At 39.9% G+C, this 20163-nt stretch overlaps 3 protein-coding genes across 3 annotated transcripts; 2 read left to right on the forward strand and 1 right to left on the reverse strand.

The window, feature by feature from the left end:
- Nucleotides 1-2131: 2131 nt before the first annotated feature.
- LOC143266145 (uncharacterized) lies at nt 2132-4775 on the reverse strand. Its single transcript, XM_076541774.1, has 4 exons — nt 3836-4775; nt 3701-3726; nt 3280-3498; nt 2132-2954 (listed from the first exon to the last, which is right to left on the reverse strand). The coding sequence occupies exons 1-4, from the start codon at nt 3952-3954 to the stop codon at nt 2812-2814; spliced, it is 507 nt and encodes a 168-aa protein (XP_076397889.1). The 5' UTR covers nt 3955-4775; the 3' UTR covers nt 2132-2811.
- Nucleotides 4776-5885: 1110 nt separating this feature from the next.
- Nucleotides 5886-17778, forward strand: LOC143266144 (uncharacterized). Its single transcript, XM_076541773.1, has 2 exons — nt 5886-14144; nt 17669-17778. The coding sequence occupies exon 1, from the start codon at nt 5886-5888 to the stop codon at nt 12129-12131; it is 6246 nt and encodes a 2081-aa protein (XP_076397888.1). The 3' UTR covers nt 12132-14144; nt 17669-17778.
- On the forward strand, nt 15421-16355 carry LOC143266153 (uncharacterized). The gene has a single exon (XM_076541779.1). The coding sequence runs from the start codon at nt 15533-15535 to the stop codon at nt 16238-16240; it is 708 nt and encodes a 235-aa protein (XP_076397894.1). The 5' UTR covers nt 15421-15532; the 3' UTR covers nt 16241-16355.
- Nucleotides 17779-20163: the final 2385 nt, after the last annotated feature.

The raw sequence follows: 20163 nt of genomic DNA on the forward strand, positions 1-20163 counted from the left end.
GTTTTCGTGGTTCTTTCTGTCTTCTTGCAGCACATTCGCAAGTTGTGCATCTTTTATTCCGCACACCAATGAATAAAACTTTTCGGGTGTGATATCCAACTATCATACCGACTCCTGACGCAGAGTTATAGGCGCCGGTGCGAAACGATCTCTTTATCCAACTCCCATCGGCGACGACGGGAATGTGTGGAATTCCAGATTGTGGAGCAATATCGCCCCTTTCAACAGCTAATCGTCTTTCTTCTTCGGCCGCTGCTCTCATTTCTTCTTCCGCAGCGGCAATCAATGAATTTGCTATTTCATCATGGTGTTTTACAAATTGTCTTTTCGACATGCATTTTATATTCATTGCTACTAACAATTCTTCCATTTGTGCATAGCTATCCCCAGTAAACATTGTTCCATCCACGGCACTACTGTTTACGTCCATTTATCCAATTTCGTCGGGTTGACTGTGAATTTCCCCTTCGTAGTGGCACATTGTGCATACTACGTTGAGGGTAGTCTTCAAGCCCGACTGTTGCATGCCAGTTATTTCTAAGTATTTTATCCCGCAGTCTTCTTTATTGTCGGCATGATGGCTTATTTTCTTCATTTCTTCAAACATGTGCTGCATGTTTACGATGTTTAATCCGTGTGAAAAAGATGGCGTTTCTTGTGGACGGGGTGAAGTTATTTCTTCTACGATCCAGATACCGTTTTCGCCATCTAAGGTCTGTGCTGATATCGTATCTTCTGAAGTTTCTTCATTTTGTGGTATTTGTGACATGGATGTCCTTCCGCCGGATGTTGACGCCTGAGTTCCGTACTCCTTAGCAAGTGTTGCATTCCTTGTCGAAGCATCTAAACTACATCGCCTTTTATGAAGTCTTCTTTTCTTGGAGTACCTCCTCGTTGAGGCGTATAATTTTCTTCTTACATTCGGTGCACTCACTTTCGGTGCACTCACTTTCGGTGCACTCACTTTCGGTGCACTCACTTTCGATGCACTCACATTCATTTCACTCGCTTCACTTTTGAAAAAAAAAATAATAAAAATACTAAAAAAAATACTAATAAATTAAATGAAATTAACACTACAAAAAATACTAATAAACTAAATAAAATTAACACTAAAAAAAAAGTAAATAACTGAATAGTTTAAAAACTAAATCACTCTACTTAAAAAAATACGTAGACGTACTGCAAAGAATTCCGATACGTTGCATTCGGATGTTGCAGAACGTAATGTGATGTAATATTCGTACTCATATTGAGAGTGGTGGTGGAAAGGAGGGATAGTGGTGGAAATGAGGGACAGTGGTGGAAATGAGTGACGTGGGTGAAACGAGGAACTGTGGTGGAAGTAAGGGACAGTGGTGGGGTGCATAGCTTCGGACCCCGGCATCGATCGACGATCCAGCAATTGAAAAATGACCATGGACAATATCACAACTATGCAGACAGGAATTGAAAAAGTAAGTAGTTTGCGTATAATGTCACGCGTACGGTGTCTTGCCCGTCAGTGTTAATTACAAATGTCAGTGTTAATTATAAATTTACAATATGTAAATTTTTTATTTCTAGATGGACATAGTTGCAAATCAAGAAAATCAAGAAGATAAATAAAATAATTTTAAGAAAAAAAATACACCGACTTCGAAATGCACTAAAAAGTATAAAATAATTTCTATTTCATTCAATCATACAATTACGTCACAGATATGAATGAAACCTATTTACGCGTTAGGTAGTGTATTAAATACATTTCAACCTTTTCGGAGGCGGCGCAAAATTAAAAATACCTCAGTAAACGTTGCTGCCAATAATCAGTTGATTGTGGTATGGCGTATTGGAAATTAATAAATCCTGAGAAAGAATATGATTCATTATAGATATATCTGGGACTATACGTAAATGTAACGACTGCATCTTCATTTCGTAACGTTTCTGATATAAATGAAATTGAATCTACTTCTTTCGCGTGTGGAAGCCATGGATCTAAGAACCTATAAACGGAGCCCACGACGCGGGAATTACCAAATTTGCGGCAGATCGGCTCTATCTTTATAGAGTATGCGGCGATCGAGTCTTTCCGTCGCATACTCTATGAATCTAGATAGACCATAGTGTGAAGTTGGTTTTTTAATAAGTGCGTGAGTTGGTATGAGTGAGTAAGTTGGTAGGAGTGAGTAGGTTGGTATGAGTGAGGAGTTTGGGATGCGTGAGAAGATTGGTAGGACTGAAACAGAAGAAAGGGGAAGTAATAAAAAATGAGAGTGGAGTGAGAGCGTGGGAATAATGGAAAAATGGTTTTATGTATTTTTACAATGAATTAAAATAGTTTAGTTCAAAGAAAGATAAATGTTAATTTCAAGATCACCAATTCCCACACATAGTTTGTATACGCACTAACACCTATTTCGCGGCGTGCTGTCGAGTTATATATATAGAAAAGAAATAGCTGTACAAGCTTTGCCTATGTTCGGCAGTCCAAAGGTTGTCATGTTCAAGAAAATCTTTTAATTTTGCGCCGCCTCCGAAAAGGTTGAAATGTATTTAATACACTACCTAACGCGTAAATAGGTTTCATTCATATCTGTGACGTAATTGTATGATTGAATGAAATAGAAATTATTTTATACTTTTTAGTGCATTTCGAAGTCGGTGTATTTTTTTTCTTAAAATTATTTTATTTCACGCTTTTTAGTGGAATGGGGAGAATTATATAGGATACTTTGAGGCAATTCTTCTAGGCTTTTTTTTTGTCCGCGAAAATGCCATGAACATAATTAAGTAAAAGACAACATGGATATTCGATATGCTTTTTATTTATTTATTAAAAAATTGATATAAACAGTTGGGGCCGTCTATCACCCCGCGGCCGACTCCCCCCCACCCTCCTCCGCCTCGCCTTCTGCCGCGCCGTCTGCCGCGATACGGCTTCCGTCTCGTGCCTGCGGCTGTTCCTCTCACTGCAATGTAAAATTTGAACTGTTACATTTTTGGAAAATAATTCTTTATTATGTACGACACGGATTGGTTAACACTAGAACTACCAGCGTTCAATGTACATGACTTTTAAATCGGAAATAAGATAATAAAACAAAAGATGAAATATAAACATACCGTTGCACATACCGTAGTTCTTTATCTCAAAACTAGGATCAACGTATATTCGAAGAAGACACAATTTTACAAGTTTTATAATTTAAAAATAAGACACTTTAAACAATTAATTTTGACCCCTTCGGTAGTTGTAGTGTTAGTCATTTGTGTGATAGAATCTGTGATGCTTACCCCGCGACGGCTTAGCACCTTCCTCCTGTTGCTGATGCTGCTGCTCTTGCAGCGCTTGTTGTTGTTGCTGTTGCTGTTGCTGTTGCTGCTGCTGCTGCTGCTGCTGCTGCTGCTGCAGCGATTGTTGAGCCCGCATTTCCTCGCCCATATGCTGCATCTGTTGCTGCAGCTGCTGCTGCTGCAGCTGCAGTTGCTGCAGTGCATTCATAAGAGCTTGTTCTGAAAGAGTGAAAAACTATCTTAAAAAATAGTATAAACACGAAAAAAATACATACTTCATTATGTTGTTTATAAAAAACACTATCACTTTGTCCTCTTTCATTTTTTTCTATTACCAGTCATTTACGAGAAAAACGCTGGCAAGTAAATCGCTGAATCATGCATTATATTAATTTTCTATTGAAATTTTAATTATACTTACGAGTATTTTCATTCGCAGCCATATTTCTGCAAAAAAAATTGTATTATTTAAAAAATAATCTATTTGCATTTGTGAATAAAGTTCCGAAAAGCACTCATCCCCTATTTTTATTTAAAAATGAAAAATAGTACTTACCTGTCAACAGTATGGTGGTTGAACTGAAACTGAATAAAACATCTGCGGTATGTGACTTCCAAAGGAAGAGAATTGGTGGGGCAAATTCCAGGATTCCATGCTTTGTTCATATGTTTCATTGCAAGGTCATTTAGATTGTAAATATAGAATACACAACAACAGTGCAATACGCTTTGGGACAAGCCGTCCACTCTTCATCAGCTCCTACATTGTTTCAAGTTTGCCGCCCGCTTCGAACGTAAAGAAGGACAGCGCGTGAAAAAGAAGACACAGCATAAACAAATCGGTATATGTTGGCGAAACAATACCAATGCAATGCAGTATTCTCTCTGTAAATGTTAAAATTGTATCCCCACTACTGGGGGGATTCCCCACGAAATCAGTCAAGAATTAAAACACGATCGGTCGCCGAAACGACGAGAATCGAATATCGGTGAGACACATACTAATGCAAGCAAAGGAAAAGATTGTAACTTTCTTATTTCTTACTATTTTTTCATGAAACTATTACCGTTGTATTTGTCTAGATTTCCTGATTAAAATGACACCAAACATGATATAATTACGTTAACAATTGTGTGTGTAACGAGTGATTAAAGTTTTTAACGTAAAAGAGGACGGCGAATGGAAAAGAAAGAGAAGCAGAAGATTGACGCGTTCGGCAAACATGAAACACTCGTGCGTCTTCTGCCTTTTAAATTCAAAAATCAAAATTCTTTATTTTTGGAGTTTCATCAATGAAGCTTTGATTATCGTATTCGTCTCGTTTTTCTGATTAAAATGGTACCAAACACGGTATAATTAAAATCATAATTACTTGTATAGCAAGCCTTTAGAAGGAATTCGCACCTCTACCGTAAATGTTACATCCCAAACTTTTATGGCTTGTTACATAAGTAATTACGATCGTAATCGTATCGTGTTTGGTGTCATTTTAATCAGAAAAACGAGACAAATACAATGGTAAAAGTTTCATTGACGAAAAACCAAAAATAAAGAATTTTAATTTTTAAATTTAAAAGACAGAACACGCACGAGTCTTTCATATTTGCCGAACGCTCGAAACTCTATCCCTCTTTGTCTTTTGTATGGCTGTCTCTTTCTACGTTCAGCATCTCTTCCAACGTTTAGGAAAGGCAAACAGCAGTCAGTTGTATCGAGTATCGTGCCACGCTTTCTTGAGCTCAGCGCGATACAGGCAAAATTGAAGACTGCGTAATAGGTATTCGAAGTACAGCTTTTCCTTTTTTTATATTTTTTATTTTTTTTTTTTATTTTAAGAAACTAGAGTAAGATATAAAAATTGATTCTGCTTTGAGCGAATCAAAAAAAAGGGTCCAATTCTGCTTTGAGCGAATCAAAAAAAGAGTCCTATTCTGCTTTGAGCGAATCAAAAAAAGGGTCGTATTCTGCTTTGAGCGAATCAAAAAAAGAGTCCTATTCTGCTTTGAGCGAATCAAAAAAAGGGTCCTATTCTGCTTTGAGCGAATCAAAAAAAGGGTCCAATTCTGCTTTGAGCGAATCAAAAAAAGGGTCGTATTCTGCTTTGAGCGAATCAAAAAAAGAGTCCTATTCTGCTTTGAGCGAATCAAAAAAAGGGTCCTATTCTGCTTTGAGCGAATCAAAAAAAGGGTCCAATTCTGCTTTGAGCGAATCAAAAAAAGGGTCGTATTCTGCTTTGAGCGAATCAAAAAAAGAGTCCTATTCTGCTTTGAGCGAATCAAAAAAAGGGTCCTATTCTGCTTTGAGCGAATCAAAAAAAGGGTCCAATTCTGCTTTGAGCGAATCAAAAAAAGGGTCGTATTCTGCTTTGAGCGAATCAAAAAAAGAGTCCTATTCTGCTTTGAGCGAATCAAAAAAAGGGTCCTATTCTGCTTTGAGCGAATCAAAAAAAGGGTCCAATTCTGCTTTGAGCGAATCAAAAAAAGGGTCGTATTCTGCTTTGAGCGAATCAAAAAAAGGGTCCTATTCTGCTTTGAGCGAATCAAAAACAAGTGAGCCAATTGTGGTTTGAAGTAATCACTTTTTTAGAAGTCTCATATATACAACTATGGGCAGACCGACAAAAGATGCATCCCGAAGGAAAAAGAATCGAGCGAAAGAATCGCACGAAGTTAAACAATTACGTCTGTCAAGGAATCGTGAAATAAATGCACAGGCACGGCGTCAAGAAACTATTAATGAACGCCGTTCGAGATTATCCGCAATGCGGAAATACGCACGTTCGAAAGTGTCACGCGAAACAACAGGTGAAAAAAAAAGGCGGCTAAGTAGAATTTCTAACCGTTTAAAGAACGAATCGGCCGTGGAACGATCACGTCGGATCGGATTAATGCGCCGGCGATTAGCAAACGAATCGGCCGAGGAACGATCACGTCGGATCGGATTAATCCGCCGGCGATTAGCAAACGAATCGGCCGAGGAACGATCACGTCGGATCGGATTAATGCGCCGGCGATTAGCAAACGAATCGGCCGAGGAACGATCACGTCGGATCGGATTAATGCGCCGGCGATTAGCAAACGAATCGGCCGAGGAACGATCACGTCGGATCGGATTAATGCGCCGGCGATTAGCAAACGAATCGGGCCAGGAACGATCACGTCGGATCGGATTAATGCGCCGGCGATTAGCAAACGAATCGGGCCAGGAACGATCACGTCGGATCGGATTAATCCACCGGCGATTAGAGAACGAATCGGCCGAGGAACGATCACGTCGGATCGGATTAATCCGCCGGCGATTAGCAAACGAATCGGGCCAGGAACGATCACGTCGGATCAGATTAATCCACCGGCGATTAGAGATCGAATCGGCCGAGGAACGATCACGTCGGATCGGAATAATACGCCGGCGATTAGCAAACGAATCGGGCCAGGAACGATCACGTCGGATCGGATTAATCCAACGGCGATTAGAGAACGAATCGGCCGAGGAACGATCACGTCGGATCGGATTAATCCGCCGGCGATTAGCAAACGAATCGGCCCAGGAACGATCACGTCGGATCGGATTAATCCACCGGCGATTAGAGAATGAATCGGCCGAGGAACGATCACGTCGGATCGGATTAATCCGCCGGCGATTAGCAAACGAATCGGCCCAGGAACGATCACGTCGGATCGGATTAATCCACCGGCGATTAGAGAACGAATCTACGAAACAACGTTCACAACGTCTAATGCTCGCAAGAAATCGTACGCGGGAAGTGGTACTAACAGAATGTACCGAATCAAGAAATACACGCTTAAATGATATGCGCGAACATGCTAGAAACCGAAGAAAAGAGCTTCTTCTTCAGGCAGACAGTTTTAAATCGGCTATTAATATTTTTGCTGATGTACCGTGTGCGGTGTGTTGCAAAACTTTATATCCGCAGCAACGTTACGCTTTGCACACGCAGCCTCTGTCTCATCTAATTCCTGCAAATCTGATAGAATTAGAGAAGATAACAACATGTTCTCGCTGCCTACATCATCTTAAAAAGCACAAAGTTCCATCGCAGGCATTGTGGAATAAAATGGAAGTAATGCAAGTACCTCAGGTGATATCAGATTTATCGGAAATCGAAAAACACATGTTGTGCAGAATAGTCCCGTTCCTTAAAATCATGAAAATTCAAAATCGCTTCAGTCAGAATTGGTGCAAAGGTCAGGTAGTCCTATTTGCCCGTGATGTATTCGAAGTTGCCGAACAACTTCCAGTTAGGTTAAACCAGACCGGTATAATGATTGTCGTAGAAAGCCTAGAAAATTTGGAACGACAGCGACAATTTGAAATAGACGTCGGTAAACTTCGAAGAGCTTTAGAATGGCTGCTACAAAATAATGCTTTGTACAAAGATGTGCGACCATGTTTTTCTAATATTATCAATAACATTTCGGAAATAGCTCATGTCACTGAAGAGCTTCCTATTGTAAGAAAAGAAATTGAAGTTGCACAAAGAATTACTGAATCAAGCAGTAAATTTGTGCATGTAGGCCATAATGTAGCTATTTTACGAGGCACGTGCCATCAAGCTAGCGATCGCTTCAGCATCGAATCTCGCGGTAAGCAATGCACAGGCATAGCTGCAGTTGCTTGTGTTGCGTTTAATTTGCTCGATCCTAGTACGTGGTGTACTAGTGATGTTGATTATGTACTTTTAGTAGGAGATAAATATTACCGTGATTGCATTGAAGCGCGAAATAACCCTGACCCCGGAGAAGTCAATGTAGACTACTTAGCTGTAACAGAATTATTGCCACACTTATCGTTTAATAATATCAGAGTCGGTATTGACATTGGCTATGAAATGGCTGTAAATGGTCATATTGACATTGATAACGGTGATGAAGGATTCCCAAATTTAAAGAACGGTTTAATTATGTTTTTCCAACAGTATACATACGGAATTCTTACCGCGAATTTTATATCAGTCGCTGTATCATGCAGCAACCAGTCGGAAAGTCCCTGCTATTGGTTGTTTGATTCCCACGCAAGAGGTCCGAAAGGATATAAAGCACCGTCACGGGGCCTTTCATGCTGTATGAAATTTACGAATATTGAAGATTTACACATGATCTTGCGTCGTAATTTATATGCTAAAGGAGGCAATAGCAATGTGCTAAATATCTACTCATTAACACCTCTAGCAATTGCACCCGAAAGGAATAGATCCCCACAAGTCGAAAGGATACAACAATCACCTGCTGCGACTACTCATACAGAGTCCGGCGAGGCGCAAGTTGTTTTCGCAACAAGTATGTTACGTTCGATTGATGACGATATTCCCAATATCGATAATATCGTCTCTATCGGTAATAATAACAACACAGAAAATGACCCGATAAGATTGGCGAATATACATAGAAAAACTGCGCCTCCTTTGAACCTAGAGAGGGAAAGAAGAATGGAAGAACTGTGTTGGTTCTTTCTATTTCCAGATGGAAAAAATGGTTTCGGAGAGCACCGAGATATCTCAATAACACCACTGGATTACTTCCAAGCGCGTATTCTGAGCAATGACAAACGATTTCAACGAACAGATTATTTGTTCTTCGCATTATCTGTTGTTGAATATTATCGCGCAAAAGCTAGCGTTTCAGTATCATGTAGAATGCGCCAAGGAGAACATACTCCACAGCGATTAGTAGATAATATGCACCTCACGATGAGAAATATAAGAGGATCGGTATCATACTGGAAACGTTGCTGCTCGGAATTAATCGCCATGGTTCGAAGTCTTGGACCGCCCACATGGTTTGCTACCTTCTCTTGCAATGATCTAAACTGGCCAGATATGTTGAAAGCGTTACTCTTATCCGATGGTCGTCCCATTACCGAATTTGAAAACCTAACTTTTGCGGATCGACTAAAGTTGGTTCAGAAATATCCAGTAGTTATAGCAAGACAATTTACGGTACGAGTAAACGCGTTGATGCAGTATTTAAAAAACTCTCATTGCTTAGGTGGCGTTGTTATCGATTTTTGGTATAGAATTGAATTTCAGAATAGGGGAAGTCCACATTTACACATGCTGATTTGGTGTGAAAATGTACCCGATTTCCTTACCAACGAAGGCCGCAACGTTATTGAGAAAGTTGTATCTTGTTCATTGGAAGCAGAAAACCAAGATATGAGCGACATAGTACAAAGAGTCCAAATTCATAAACATTCTGATACATGTTACAAAGATCGTAATAATCGTTGTTGTCGTTTCGGATTTCCTAGACCGATAAGTGAAACAACGATGTGCTTGGGTCCAGATGACACACTTGCCAACAATGGACGTTTCTGTGTACTTAAGAGAACCGTAAATGAAGTTATGGTAAATAATTACAATCCAACTCTTTTAAAGCTTTGGGAAGCAAACATGGATATTCAACCATGCGGAAATGTTACAGCAGTTGCATATTATATTGCTAAGTACGCAAGTAAGTGCGAGCCGCAGGATACAGGAGACGTTATTAAAGAAGCCGTTTCCCGTGCGAAACGCCGCGGCGGTACCGTCTGGAATCAATTATTTTCGGTATCTATGGCAATTCTGTCCCAACGAATGGTCAGTGCTGCAGAATGTGCTTATCGATTATGCCATCTGCCTCTTAAAATGAGCTCGCGAAAAGCTGTATTTATAAACAGCTGTCGGCCTGAGCAGAGATACAGAATTTTGCGTTTCGAAGGATATGAAACATCATTTTTCAATAACATATTCGATCGTTACGCAAAGAGACCGGACAGTCTAGAGAATTTGAGCTTAGCTGAATTTGCTGTCCGATATGAAACAGTTTCAAGTGGAATGTGGACAGAAGAGGATGGAGACGCAGAACTTAGAAATGACGATGAAGAAACATCGAGGTCGAGGTTTATAAAATTGAAGGACAATACTCGAATGCGAATAAGAAATAAAGCAGCTGTACTTCGCCACCGATATTATACCTTGAACAGTGATAGAGAAGGATATTTCTATAACTTGATAGTGTGTCACATTCCATTTCGTGATGAAAGTACACTTATGTCCGAAAACGAATCTTCGGAACAATGTTTTCTTCGACGGCGACACGAATTGAAACCTATGTTGGGAAACGCAACCGTTGAACAATTTACTCACGCAGAACAAATTATTGAAGCAGCGCTGGCCCAGGCTGTAGCTTTGAACGTTGTACGCGAAGGGGAAACTAATAATGAACAGTTAAGAGAACCAGTCAGCATTCATGCCGACGAAACAGTATATTGCGATCAAGTTGATTTGTATGAGGATCAACAGCAAGAAACACTTGCAATGCCAGAAGACGTGTTCCTTAACAGTATTCGAAGTCTTAACGTTCAACAGAAAAGTTTATTGAAATCAGTTTCCTCAGTAATTGAGAAAGATATTAAAAAGAATGATGATGAAGATACGGAACAAATGTTACTTTTTATTACCGGAGGAGCTGGTAGTGGCAAGTCGTTTATTTTAAAATTACTTGTTGAACATATTAAACGCTGCTATAATCCCACAGTTGATATGATGATAAAACCATTGTTCATTGAAGTAGCTTCTTTGACTGGCGTCGCTGCCCGCCAAATATTCGGAAAAACTCTGCACTCCTTGTTCTCGTTGCCTATTGAAAAAGGTACTGCAATGACCTATCGGCGACTGACTGGACAAAGACTCGAACAAGAGAGACGAAAGTGGCGGTACATAAGGTGGTTGATTATTGACGAGATATCAATGGTATCTTACGAGAATTTGCGAATAATTCATTTAAGATTGCAAGAATTCAAAATGAATGATAAACTGTTTGGTGGCGTAAATGTACTTCTGTTTGGCGATATCATGCAGTTGCCCCCGGTAAAAGGACACTGGTGTTTTATACAGCCCCATTGGTGTAGCGCAGAAATTAATTTATGGCACCAATTTTCATTCTGCGAACTCACCATTAACATGCGACAAAGGGATGACGTCGAGTTTATCGACTTACTGAATAACCTACGGTTTGGGGAAGTGACAACCTTTCAACTACAAATACTATGCGAACGAAGAAGAGTTCCCTTAACCGGAGAGTTTGAGGATGGTGAAGCGGTAAGAATATTCCCAACCATAAAATTAGTCGATGAATATAATACAAAAATGACCGATAAATTAGCACAATCACATCGAATGTACATCATTGATGCAGTAGACGAGTCCCGTGAGGCAGCTACATATGGAAAAAGGCCACCAGAAAATGTTATTCCTACAAATGTTAATAACTGTGGCGGACTGTTACATACAATAACGTTAGCCGAGGGATCGCGAATCATGCTGCGGCGAAATATATCAATTTCTGATGGTTTGATAAACGGTGCAATGGGAATAGTTAAGAAATTTATATGGCCGGCACTTAGAAGAGACCAACTAGAAGAGGGAGAATTGCCGGATTCAGTTCTTATAAAATTTGACGACGAATCTGTTGGAAATAGGTTCAAAGATATTGATGGTTACATTCCAATATCTCCAGTTTCAGCAACGTTTCAGGCAACAAAAGGTTATGGGGACGTCGAGCGCAGAATGTTACCACTTATTTTAAGTTGGGCAGTAACGGTGCACAAATTACAAGGGACCACATTAAACAAAGCTGTAATTGATCTTGGCAAAAGGAATTTTGCAAAAGGTCAAATTTACGTTGCACTTAGTCGTGTTAAAAGTCTAGATGGTCTAGTTTTATCTGATTTAGCGCCAAACAAAATCCTAGTTAAACCTCATGACGAGCGAGCACTCGCAGAAATGGAAAGATTACGACGCTTGCTTTTGCAAACAAACACTGCAAATCACCTTCCAGCGACTGACACGTAAAGAAACAAGCCAAGTATGTTTTTTTTCCTTCTCTTTTATTTGCGGCCAATTGATAAAGAAATTGACGAAGTCTACTTACAGGAACAACTTTGAAAAATCACGGTCGCCATATTTTTTGCAGGGTAAGAATAAATCTTTTGCAATATCAGTAGTTATTAACAATTAACGAGTCCCATAAATGTCTGTTACAAATGAGATCATCTTGGAAAGATCTTCGAGATTCGAAAAGTTTCATCGCGATCGGTGCATTTCTTACATAAAAATACCAAAGAATAGGATTTTGCAATAACAATAGTTATTATACATGTATACTGATTTTCGGCCGACAAGACGTGTTTGTTGTCAACAAGAAGACGTGTTTGTTGTCGACAAGAAAATCGGCGACTGCATGTTGATTCATACACCACCAGAGGCACAGAGGCATACGTAGAATTCAATATACAGTATTCACTCCGTAAATGTTAAAAAGATCTCTACCGTAAATGTTAAAAAAAAAATATACTGATCGAATTAAGTAACATCCTCCTTTTTCGAAGTCGGTTAAAAATTGTATCCCCACTACTGGAGGGATCCTCCTCGAAATCAGTCGAGAATGAAACACGATCGGTCGCCGAAACGACGAGAATCGAATATCGGTGAGACACATACTAATGCAAGCAAAGGAAAAGATTGTAACTTTCTTATTTCTTACTATTTTCATGAAACTATTACCGTTGTATTTGTCTAGATTTCCTGATTAAAATGACACCAAACATGATATAATTACGTTAACATATGTGTGTGTAACGAGTGATTAAAGTTTTTAACGTAAAAGAGGACGGCGAATGGAAAAGAAAGAAAAGCAGAAGATTGACGCGTTCGGCAAATATGAAACACTCGTGCGTCTTCTGCCTTTTAAATTCAAAAATCAAAATTCTTTATTTTTGGAGTTTCATCAATGAAGCTTTGATTATCGTATTCGTCTCGTTTTTCTGATTAAAATGGTACCAAACACGGTATAATTAAAATCATAATTACTTGTATAGCAAGCCTTTAGAAGGAATTCGCACCTCTACCGTAAATGTTACATCCCAAACTTTTATGGCTTGTTACATAAGTAATTACGATCGTAATCGTATCGTGTTTGGTGTCATTTTAATCAGAAAAACGAGACAAATACGATGGTAAAAGTTTCATTGACGAAAAACCAAAAATAAAGAATTTTAATTTTTAAATTTAAGACAGAACACGCACGAGTCCTTCATGTTTGCCGAACGCTCGAAACTCTATCCCTCTTTGTCTTTTGCATGGCTGTCTCTTTCTACGTTCGGCACACCACAAAGAATGTAGGACCTCTACCGTAAATGTACAATCGAGACCGGCAAAAGTAACATTTACGGAGTGAATACTGTATTAGTAACAATAGTTTTTCGCTAATAACTCGGAAACTAAAGCTTCCCCTTAATTGCGGATAAGGAAAAAGTTGTTCAGAATCGTGCCCCTGATAACATATTAAAAGGACATTAAAATCGTCCAAAGTTGATTTCAAAACTTTTCAACAATTTTTCGCTAATATCTCGAAAACTAAAGCTTTCCGCGAAATTTTTATATGAACAAAATTGTTCAGAATCATGTCCGTGATAAGATATTAAAAGCGCACTAAAATCGAGAAAAGTTTATTTCAAAAGTTGCCGGTTTTTTTGCAATAACAACACTTTGCAATTGAAAAATGAAAAATTTTTTGATAATGGTACCAATGGGGAGTCAGAACCTACCAGATGCAAAAGGTTTCGTTCCGATCGGTGCATCCAGCTAGGCGTAATAGGCGGGCACACATAGAAAATAAAAATAATAATAAAAAAAAAAAAAAAAAAAAAAAAAAAAAAAAAAATATACTGATCGAATTGAGTAACCTCCTCCTTTTTCGAAGTCGGTTAAAAACAGGAGGAAAGAGTGGAGGAGCCAAAAACAGACAGTGTAAAAGAAGAGCCGTCCCCACCTTCGCAAAACACACCAGTAATGTCTGGAAGAAAAGTAAGTAATGTGTTACACATTTATTTATTCCAATTTATTCCCCTACGGTAAATTATGTATTTCCAAAAAAATTATTATAACTAGCCCGGAATCCGAACTCCTCAATCGTTTCGAACTGCTTTTAATTCATTATGGATATTATTTACATCAAAGCTTTGAGCAACCGCGGATTTTATCAATAAAATTAATTCTTCGACAGTCTTCAAAACCTTGTCCCCCACTACACTCCTATACACCCGGTGCTCCATACGATTACTAATTATTAGGGGTGTCTTCATTTCTTATAAAAAAATATATACGGGGTGTTCGGCTACCGGTGGGCATAATTTCAGGGGGTGGTAGCTGGGGTGATTCTGAACAACTTTTTCCTTTACCAAAATGCTGGTTAAAGTTTAGTTTTTGAATTATTAATGAAAAACACTGACCAATCAGAGCGCGAGAATAGCGGCACATAGCGGCAAGACAATACCAATGCAAAACATTTTTAGTTTTGATGTTTTCGTTAATGAACATTTAACTAGTAAATCTTTTACATTTTTCTGATTAAAATAAGACCAAACGCGACGTAATTTGAGTCATATTTAAAATAACTTATTCAAGTAAGGTTCTCAATAATAAAAATTAATATGTTCCGAATTACATCGTGTTTAGTATCATTTTAATCAGGAAAATGTTACAAATATATTAATGAAAGTTACATACAAATATAATGAAAAAATCAAATAGTTTTACTCTTGCATTCGGATTGCCCTACCGATATGTTATTGTTTACGTTCGGTCACCCGACGATTCCATCATTATGCGAACACGTGTTAAAGCTACGATTTCAACGACATTGAAAGATCAACGATTGTCAGTTGGTTACTGTGTTTTGCTTCTAGAATTCTGTAGAAATCGTCAGTTGATTGTTGACGATCAAAAGAGACAGTCAATATAATTTAATATAATATTTTGCTCATTTTATTTTATTCTTTATTCTTCATTTTTTATTTATTTCATTTTATTTACCTTTTTTCTCATTTCTCGTGTTACGCGATCGCATACGCGTAAAATGTAATTTTTTTTAATTTTTTGGACTGCGTGTATGATTGAATTTCTTTTTCTTTTTTGTGTACTTGTGATTTTTTTGTGTGCTTGTGATTTTGTGTGTAGTCTGTGAGTGTGTTAGTGCAGGAAGAGAAAGAAGAAAGAAGAAAGAAGAAAGAAGAAAGAAGAAAGAAGAAAGAAGAAAGAAGAAAGAAGAAAGAAGAAAGAAGAAAGAAGAAAGAAGAAAGAAGAAAGAAGAAAGAAGAAAGAAGAAAGAAGAAAGAAGAAAGAAGAAAGAAGAAAGAAGAAAGAAGAAAGAAGAAAGAAGAAAGAAGAAAGAAGAAAGAAGAAAGAAGTAGAAAATGGAATTCACAAATGAAGAATTAGCAGAAATTCATTTGTGCTATGGGGAAGCGAAAAGAAACACCGTTCGCGCCCGCCAAATTTATGCAGAGCGCTTCCCCACCAAACGTCTGCCAGATCGGAAAACATTTTTACGAGTTCACCAAAGATTACGAACGACTGGCATGACAACACCCACACGAAGCAGAGGACGAGTACAGCAAAATCTCGATTTGGAAGAAAGAGTAATGCGCCGTATTGCCGATGAACCGACAACAAGTACACGACGGATTGCAGCCGAAGAGGGTGTCAGCAACAGCACCGTGTGGCAAATTTTTAAGGATAATGAGCTGCACCCATACCACTACCAACGAGTGCAGGCATTAGAAGAGGGTAACTACGAAAGAAGAAGAAACCTTTGTTCGTGGATGGAAGAGAAAATACGGACTGATGAATCCTTCCTTTCACGAATATTATTTACGGATGAGGTGAGCTTTAACAGACATGGAATATTTAATTTCCATAATAGCCATGTCTGGAATGAGGAGAATCCGCACGCGACGTTAGCCATTAATACACAACGGCAATTTTCATTTAATATTTGGGCAGGCATTTTGGGTAACGACCTGATTGGTCCCATTGTTCTGCCCAACAGATTAATAGGTGAAGGATACCTGGACTTTTTAAAAAATAGATTGCCTGCACTACTAGAAGATGCACCGAAATAAGAAATAATATGTGGTACCTGCAAGACGGCGCACCTCCGCACTCTACAATTAGTGTGCGTGAACATTTAGCAACATACTTCCAGAACAGATGGATAGGAAGAGGAGCACCTATACCATGGCCTGCACGGTCCCCAGATTTAAACCCAATGGATTTTCATTTCTGGGGACACATGAAAACTATTACATATTCAACCCCCGTAAATTCAATAGAAGAATTAAGACAGCGAATCGAGTTTTCCGCGGGAATAGTGAAAAACGTTATGACGGACTTTGAAAAAGTGCGACAAAATCTACTTCTAAAAGTGCAATTATGCTTAGAAGAGAATGGTGGACATTTTGAACATTTGTTGTAAATACGTTTTTTGTGAATTATGTTTTCTGTGGACACTGCGGCCGGGACAATCGTGGTGCGTGTGTGTATGTTTATGGGGGTTGAACATTTCATTTAGTTTTTGAAAAAATAAATTGGTATGGTGCGAACTTTGTGGACACTGCGGACGGGACAATCGCGGTGTGTGTAACACATAGACACTGCGGACAGGACAATCGTGGTGCATGTGTTTGTTATGGTGCTCTAAAATTTCATGTGTTTTTTTAAAAAATCATTCGGTGTAGTGCGTGTGTATTTAAAATTTAATTTACTTTTAAAAGAAATAAATTGGCGTGGCGCGAACTTTGTGAACACTGCGGACAGGACAATCGCGGTGTGTGTGACACATAGACACTGCGGACGGGACAATCGTGGTGCGTGTGTGATTGTGTGTTTGTTTAGTACAGATTCCTAATCCGTAAATATCTTTATTGCGGAAAACAATGACAGTCACCCTTTTTACTTGACAATCCCATAGAGCGGGTATCGATATGCTCTTGTGGATTTTAGCGAGTAAACGGGTGTCTTGTCATACGACGATGTGTTTAAGAATTAATGAAGGATTCTCGCATCGTACATTCATTTCTGAGGTAAGCGTCCGAGTATTTTTTAATTTTATATCGTTAAACAAAAAGCCATTTTTTATTTTCAATAATTTAAAAAAAGCTGCTCTTGATATTCATTTTCATTTTCGTTTGATCGATACACTTAGTTCCGTTAATAAATGTATACTTAGTAAATTTTGTAACTACTTACCGGCTGACGTATTATCGACGGTGGTAACTACGTTACCGATGTCGCGCGATTTGTTTGTTCACGACCAGGGTCAACCGTCACGCTTGCATCCGTCGCTCTCGCATCTGAGCGCGCGCTATTCTCGCGCTCTGATTGGTCAGTGTTTTTCATTAATAATTCAAAAACTAAGCTTTAACCAGCATTTTGGTAAAGGAAAAAGTTGTTCAGAATCACCCCAGCTACCACCCCCTGAAATTATGCCCACCAGTAGCCGAACACCCTGTATATATAAAGTATTTTACATTTTCATTTTTCTGTTTCAGATGCAGAAAATAGTTAAGCGGTTGCTGCGTCATTGGACATCTGGAAGAGGCCGAAGAGATTACCGCGGCAGAGAAGGCTTCCGCGGAAGAGGAGGCTACCGCGGAAGCGGTAAAATTCAAATATCCGGATGTAATATATATGGTAGCATAAATAATTAAAAATAAAAAGTGAAATAAATACTACTAAATGATGTACTGTTTCCTTTGCGGACCTCATCCCCTTTCGGTCGCGATATTCATTTCGGGTCAATTGTTAACAATGTTAATGCGTTGCTTTTCCGGTTTAAAATTTTTCACACGTACAAAAATATATTGCGTTATTAAGATATTCATAAATCAGGTTTAATTAAAATATTCCTTCCAAATCGTTTCTTTCAAACAACACATTTATTTAACTCTTTTCAAAGCTACTGTGTTTCAGTTTCATTTTAAATATTATTACCTCTACATATCCCATCAAGTATTATTTGATAGTTTGATTGGAAAAGCCTTTGAATTATATATTAATATTATATCAAAAGATGGAAAAAAATCAAGTAAAAAAAAATAGAAATAGATGTATAGATCACAAGGCAGGGCACCTAACCTTTTCGCTAATCCTTCCGTTGAAGTAATTTCTTATGTTTCGGAATTTAAATATTGATGTTACTACACGGTATTTCGCGGCTAGCTCGGTAACGGCCCGCGACCCCGCCTCGCTCGCGAATTCTCGATCGGCCCTTCCTGACTGTGCGCGCGACGATGACCGCCGCGGCGCCTCCGCGGATTCCCGGGCGCGTAGCACTTCGGCGCCCGATCCGAACCCGTTCGATATCGCTTTATTTTATTTGATAATTGGGCGCCAGACGCTTCTCAGCGTCGCGATAAAGAACTTAGACGCGAAACGAGACTCTAGAGCGGAAAGATGGGAAAACCGTTTATGCCGGTCTCGGAAAAACGCGGAAGATTCGAATCGGCGGCGGGACGGCTCGGTAGCTCAGTATCCGAACGCAATGGTAGAGTGGCGGGATTCTTTAAGGGTAAAGGAGCTAGACGCGGAGGCGGACGAGAGTACGTGATTCGGGATATTTCGCGAGAAACCTCAATTCAGCGGTATTTGTTAACAGCGGTGTTTTATTTAAAAATCTAAGTAACCTAGGCGTACAGTGTGCTCCAGTATCGGAATTTGATTTAACCGTAACGCTCTCGGCGGAAGGCCGAGATACGATCCGCGAGATTTTAACCACGGAAGCGAAATATGCAAGTTCCTAAGCGGAATACAATCTTTGATATTTCCTCGATTCCCGGAACGGTACGCGACGCGACTAATCTAACGGAAACGCAACGCAAATACTTAACAAAACGCGACGCAATTATTTTAACGGAACGCAAGGCGACGAAACGCGACGAAACGCGACGAGACGCGACGAGACGCGACGAGACGCGACGGGACGCGACGAGACGCAACGGAACGCAATTATACTAAACGCAACGGAATCTAACGCACTTAAACTTATACGAGACGCGATTTAATTCTACACGCGGAACGATTCTGTATCGGGGACCATCTAGAGAGAGAAAGCGAGAAGTTGCGCGACAAACACGAAATGTCCGGTACGACAAACATGCACTTTACGTTCTACTCCCGTACCAAGAGTTCGCGAAATCGAGACGTGGGAGGGTACAATATTGGCAAAGGCCTACTCAAGACGATACTTTGATTGTAGCTTACGCTGTACCATTCCCCGGTGCAGGTTCGGTGATCCGGCCGAGTGGCGATTCGAGAAATCGAGAAGCGATCTCTCGACGACACGAAACAGTCCGGACGTCGGGATCCGCGACCGTCCCGGACAGGGGCCCCCGGGTTTTTACCCTTCTAACTTAAACTAACTTCCCTACGAGACAAAGCCACTCCGGTCACACTTTGCAGAACCTGCCCGTGAATGGCAAGCCAGGTGGTCTACAACCCACGATATGACGACCTCGATTTCGCGCTCTTTTACAAATATATAGCGGTAATTGAGGGGGCTTACCAAGGTGTCCAGACACTGGGCGCGGAAACTCGGGATTTCTCCTCTCGGATCGATAATAGAAACGTAACAAAAAGCACTCGGCAATTGCCAGATACAGAATAGGGATCCGCGAGCCCTTGCGCCGGTATTAGGACACCTCGTAGACTACCCCCACCCTCTGCAGGAGTTTCCGAATTCTGTCGAAGTCTTCTTCGGCAGGGCTTCTTCCGTCTCCGCAGCCTCTCTTCTTCTATCGTAGGGCCGGAGCGGGGAAGCGGCAGGGAATCGGCACTTTCCTTCGGCGTACGTCGGTTTCTCGCTGGGTTCTCTCCTCTTACTCCGCTGCCTCTCTTCGTCTATCGGAGGATCCGAGCGGGGTAGCGGCAGAGCAGCGGCGTTTTCCATCGACGTACGTCGCTCCTTCGTTGACAGTGACGTCATTCTCCGGCGGTACATATAAAATAGTATAGCGGCAGAATTTGTTCTTACGATATTATACGCGCT

This window comes from Megachile rotundata, unplaced genomic scaffold (assembly GCF_050947335.1).
Source record: "Megachile rotundata isolate GNS110a unplaced genomic scaffold, iyMegRotu1 scaffold0057, whole genome shotgun sequence".
NCBI lineage: Eukaryota > Metazoa > Arthropoda > Insecta > Hymenoptera > Megachilidae > Megachile > Megachile rotundata.

Coding starts and splice junctions, on each gene's coding strand:
- LOC143266145 (XM_076541774.1), bottom strand. CDS start 3,954: ATGAAACATATGAACAAAGCATGGAATCCTGGAATTTGCCCCACCAAT. Junction 3,727..3,835: donor AACCACCATACTGTTGACAG/GTAAGTACTATT, acceptor TTTTTTTTGCAG/AAATATGGCTGCGAATGAAA. Junction 2,955..3,279: donor AGGTGCTAAGCCGTCGCGGG/GTAAGCATCACA, acceptor TTTACATTGCAG/TGAGAGGAACAGCCGCAGGC.
- LOC143266144 (XM_076541773.1), top strand. CDS start 5,886: ATGGGCAGACCGACAAAAGATGCATCCCGAAGGAAAAAGAATCGAGCG.
- LOC143266153 (XM_076541779.1), top strand. CDS start 15,533: ATGGAATTCACAAATGAAGAATTAGCAGAAATTCATTTGTGCTATGGG.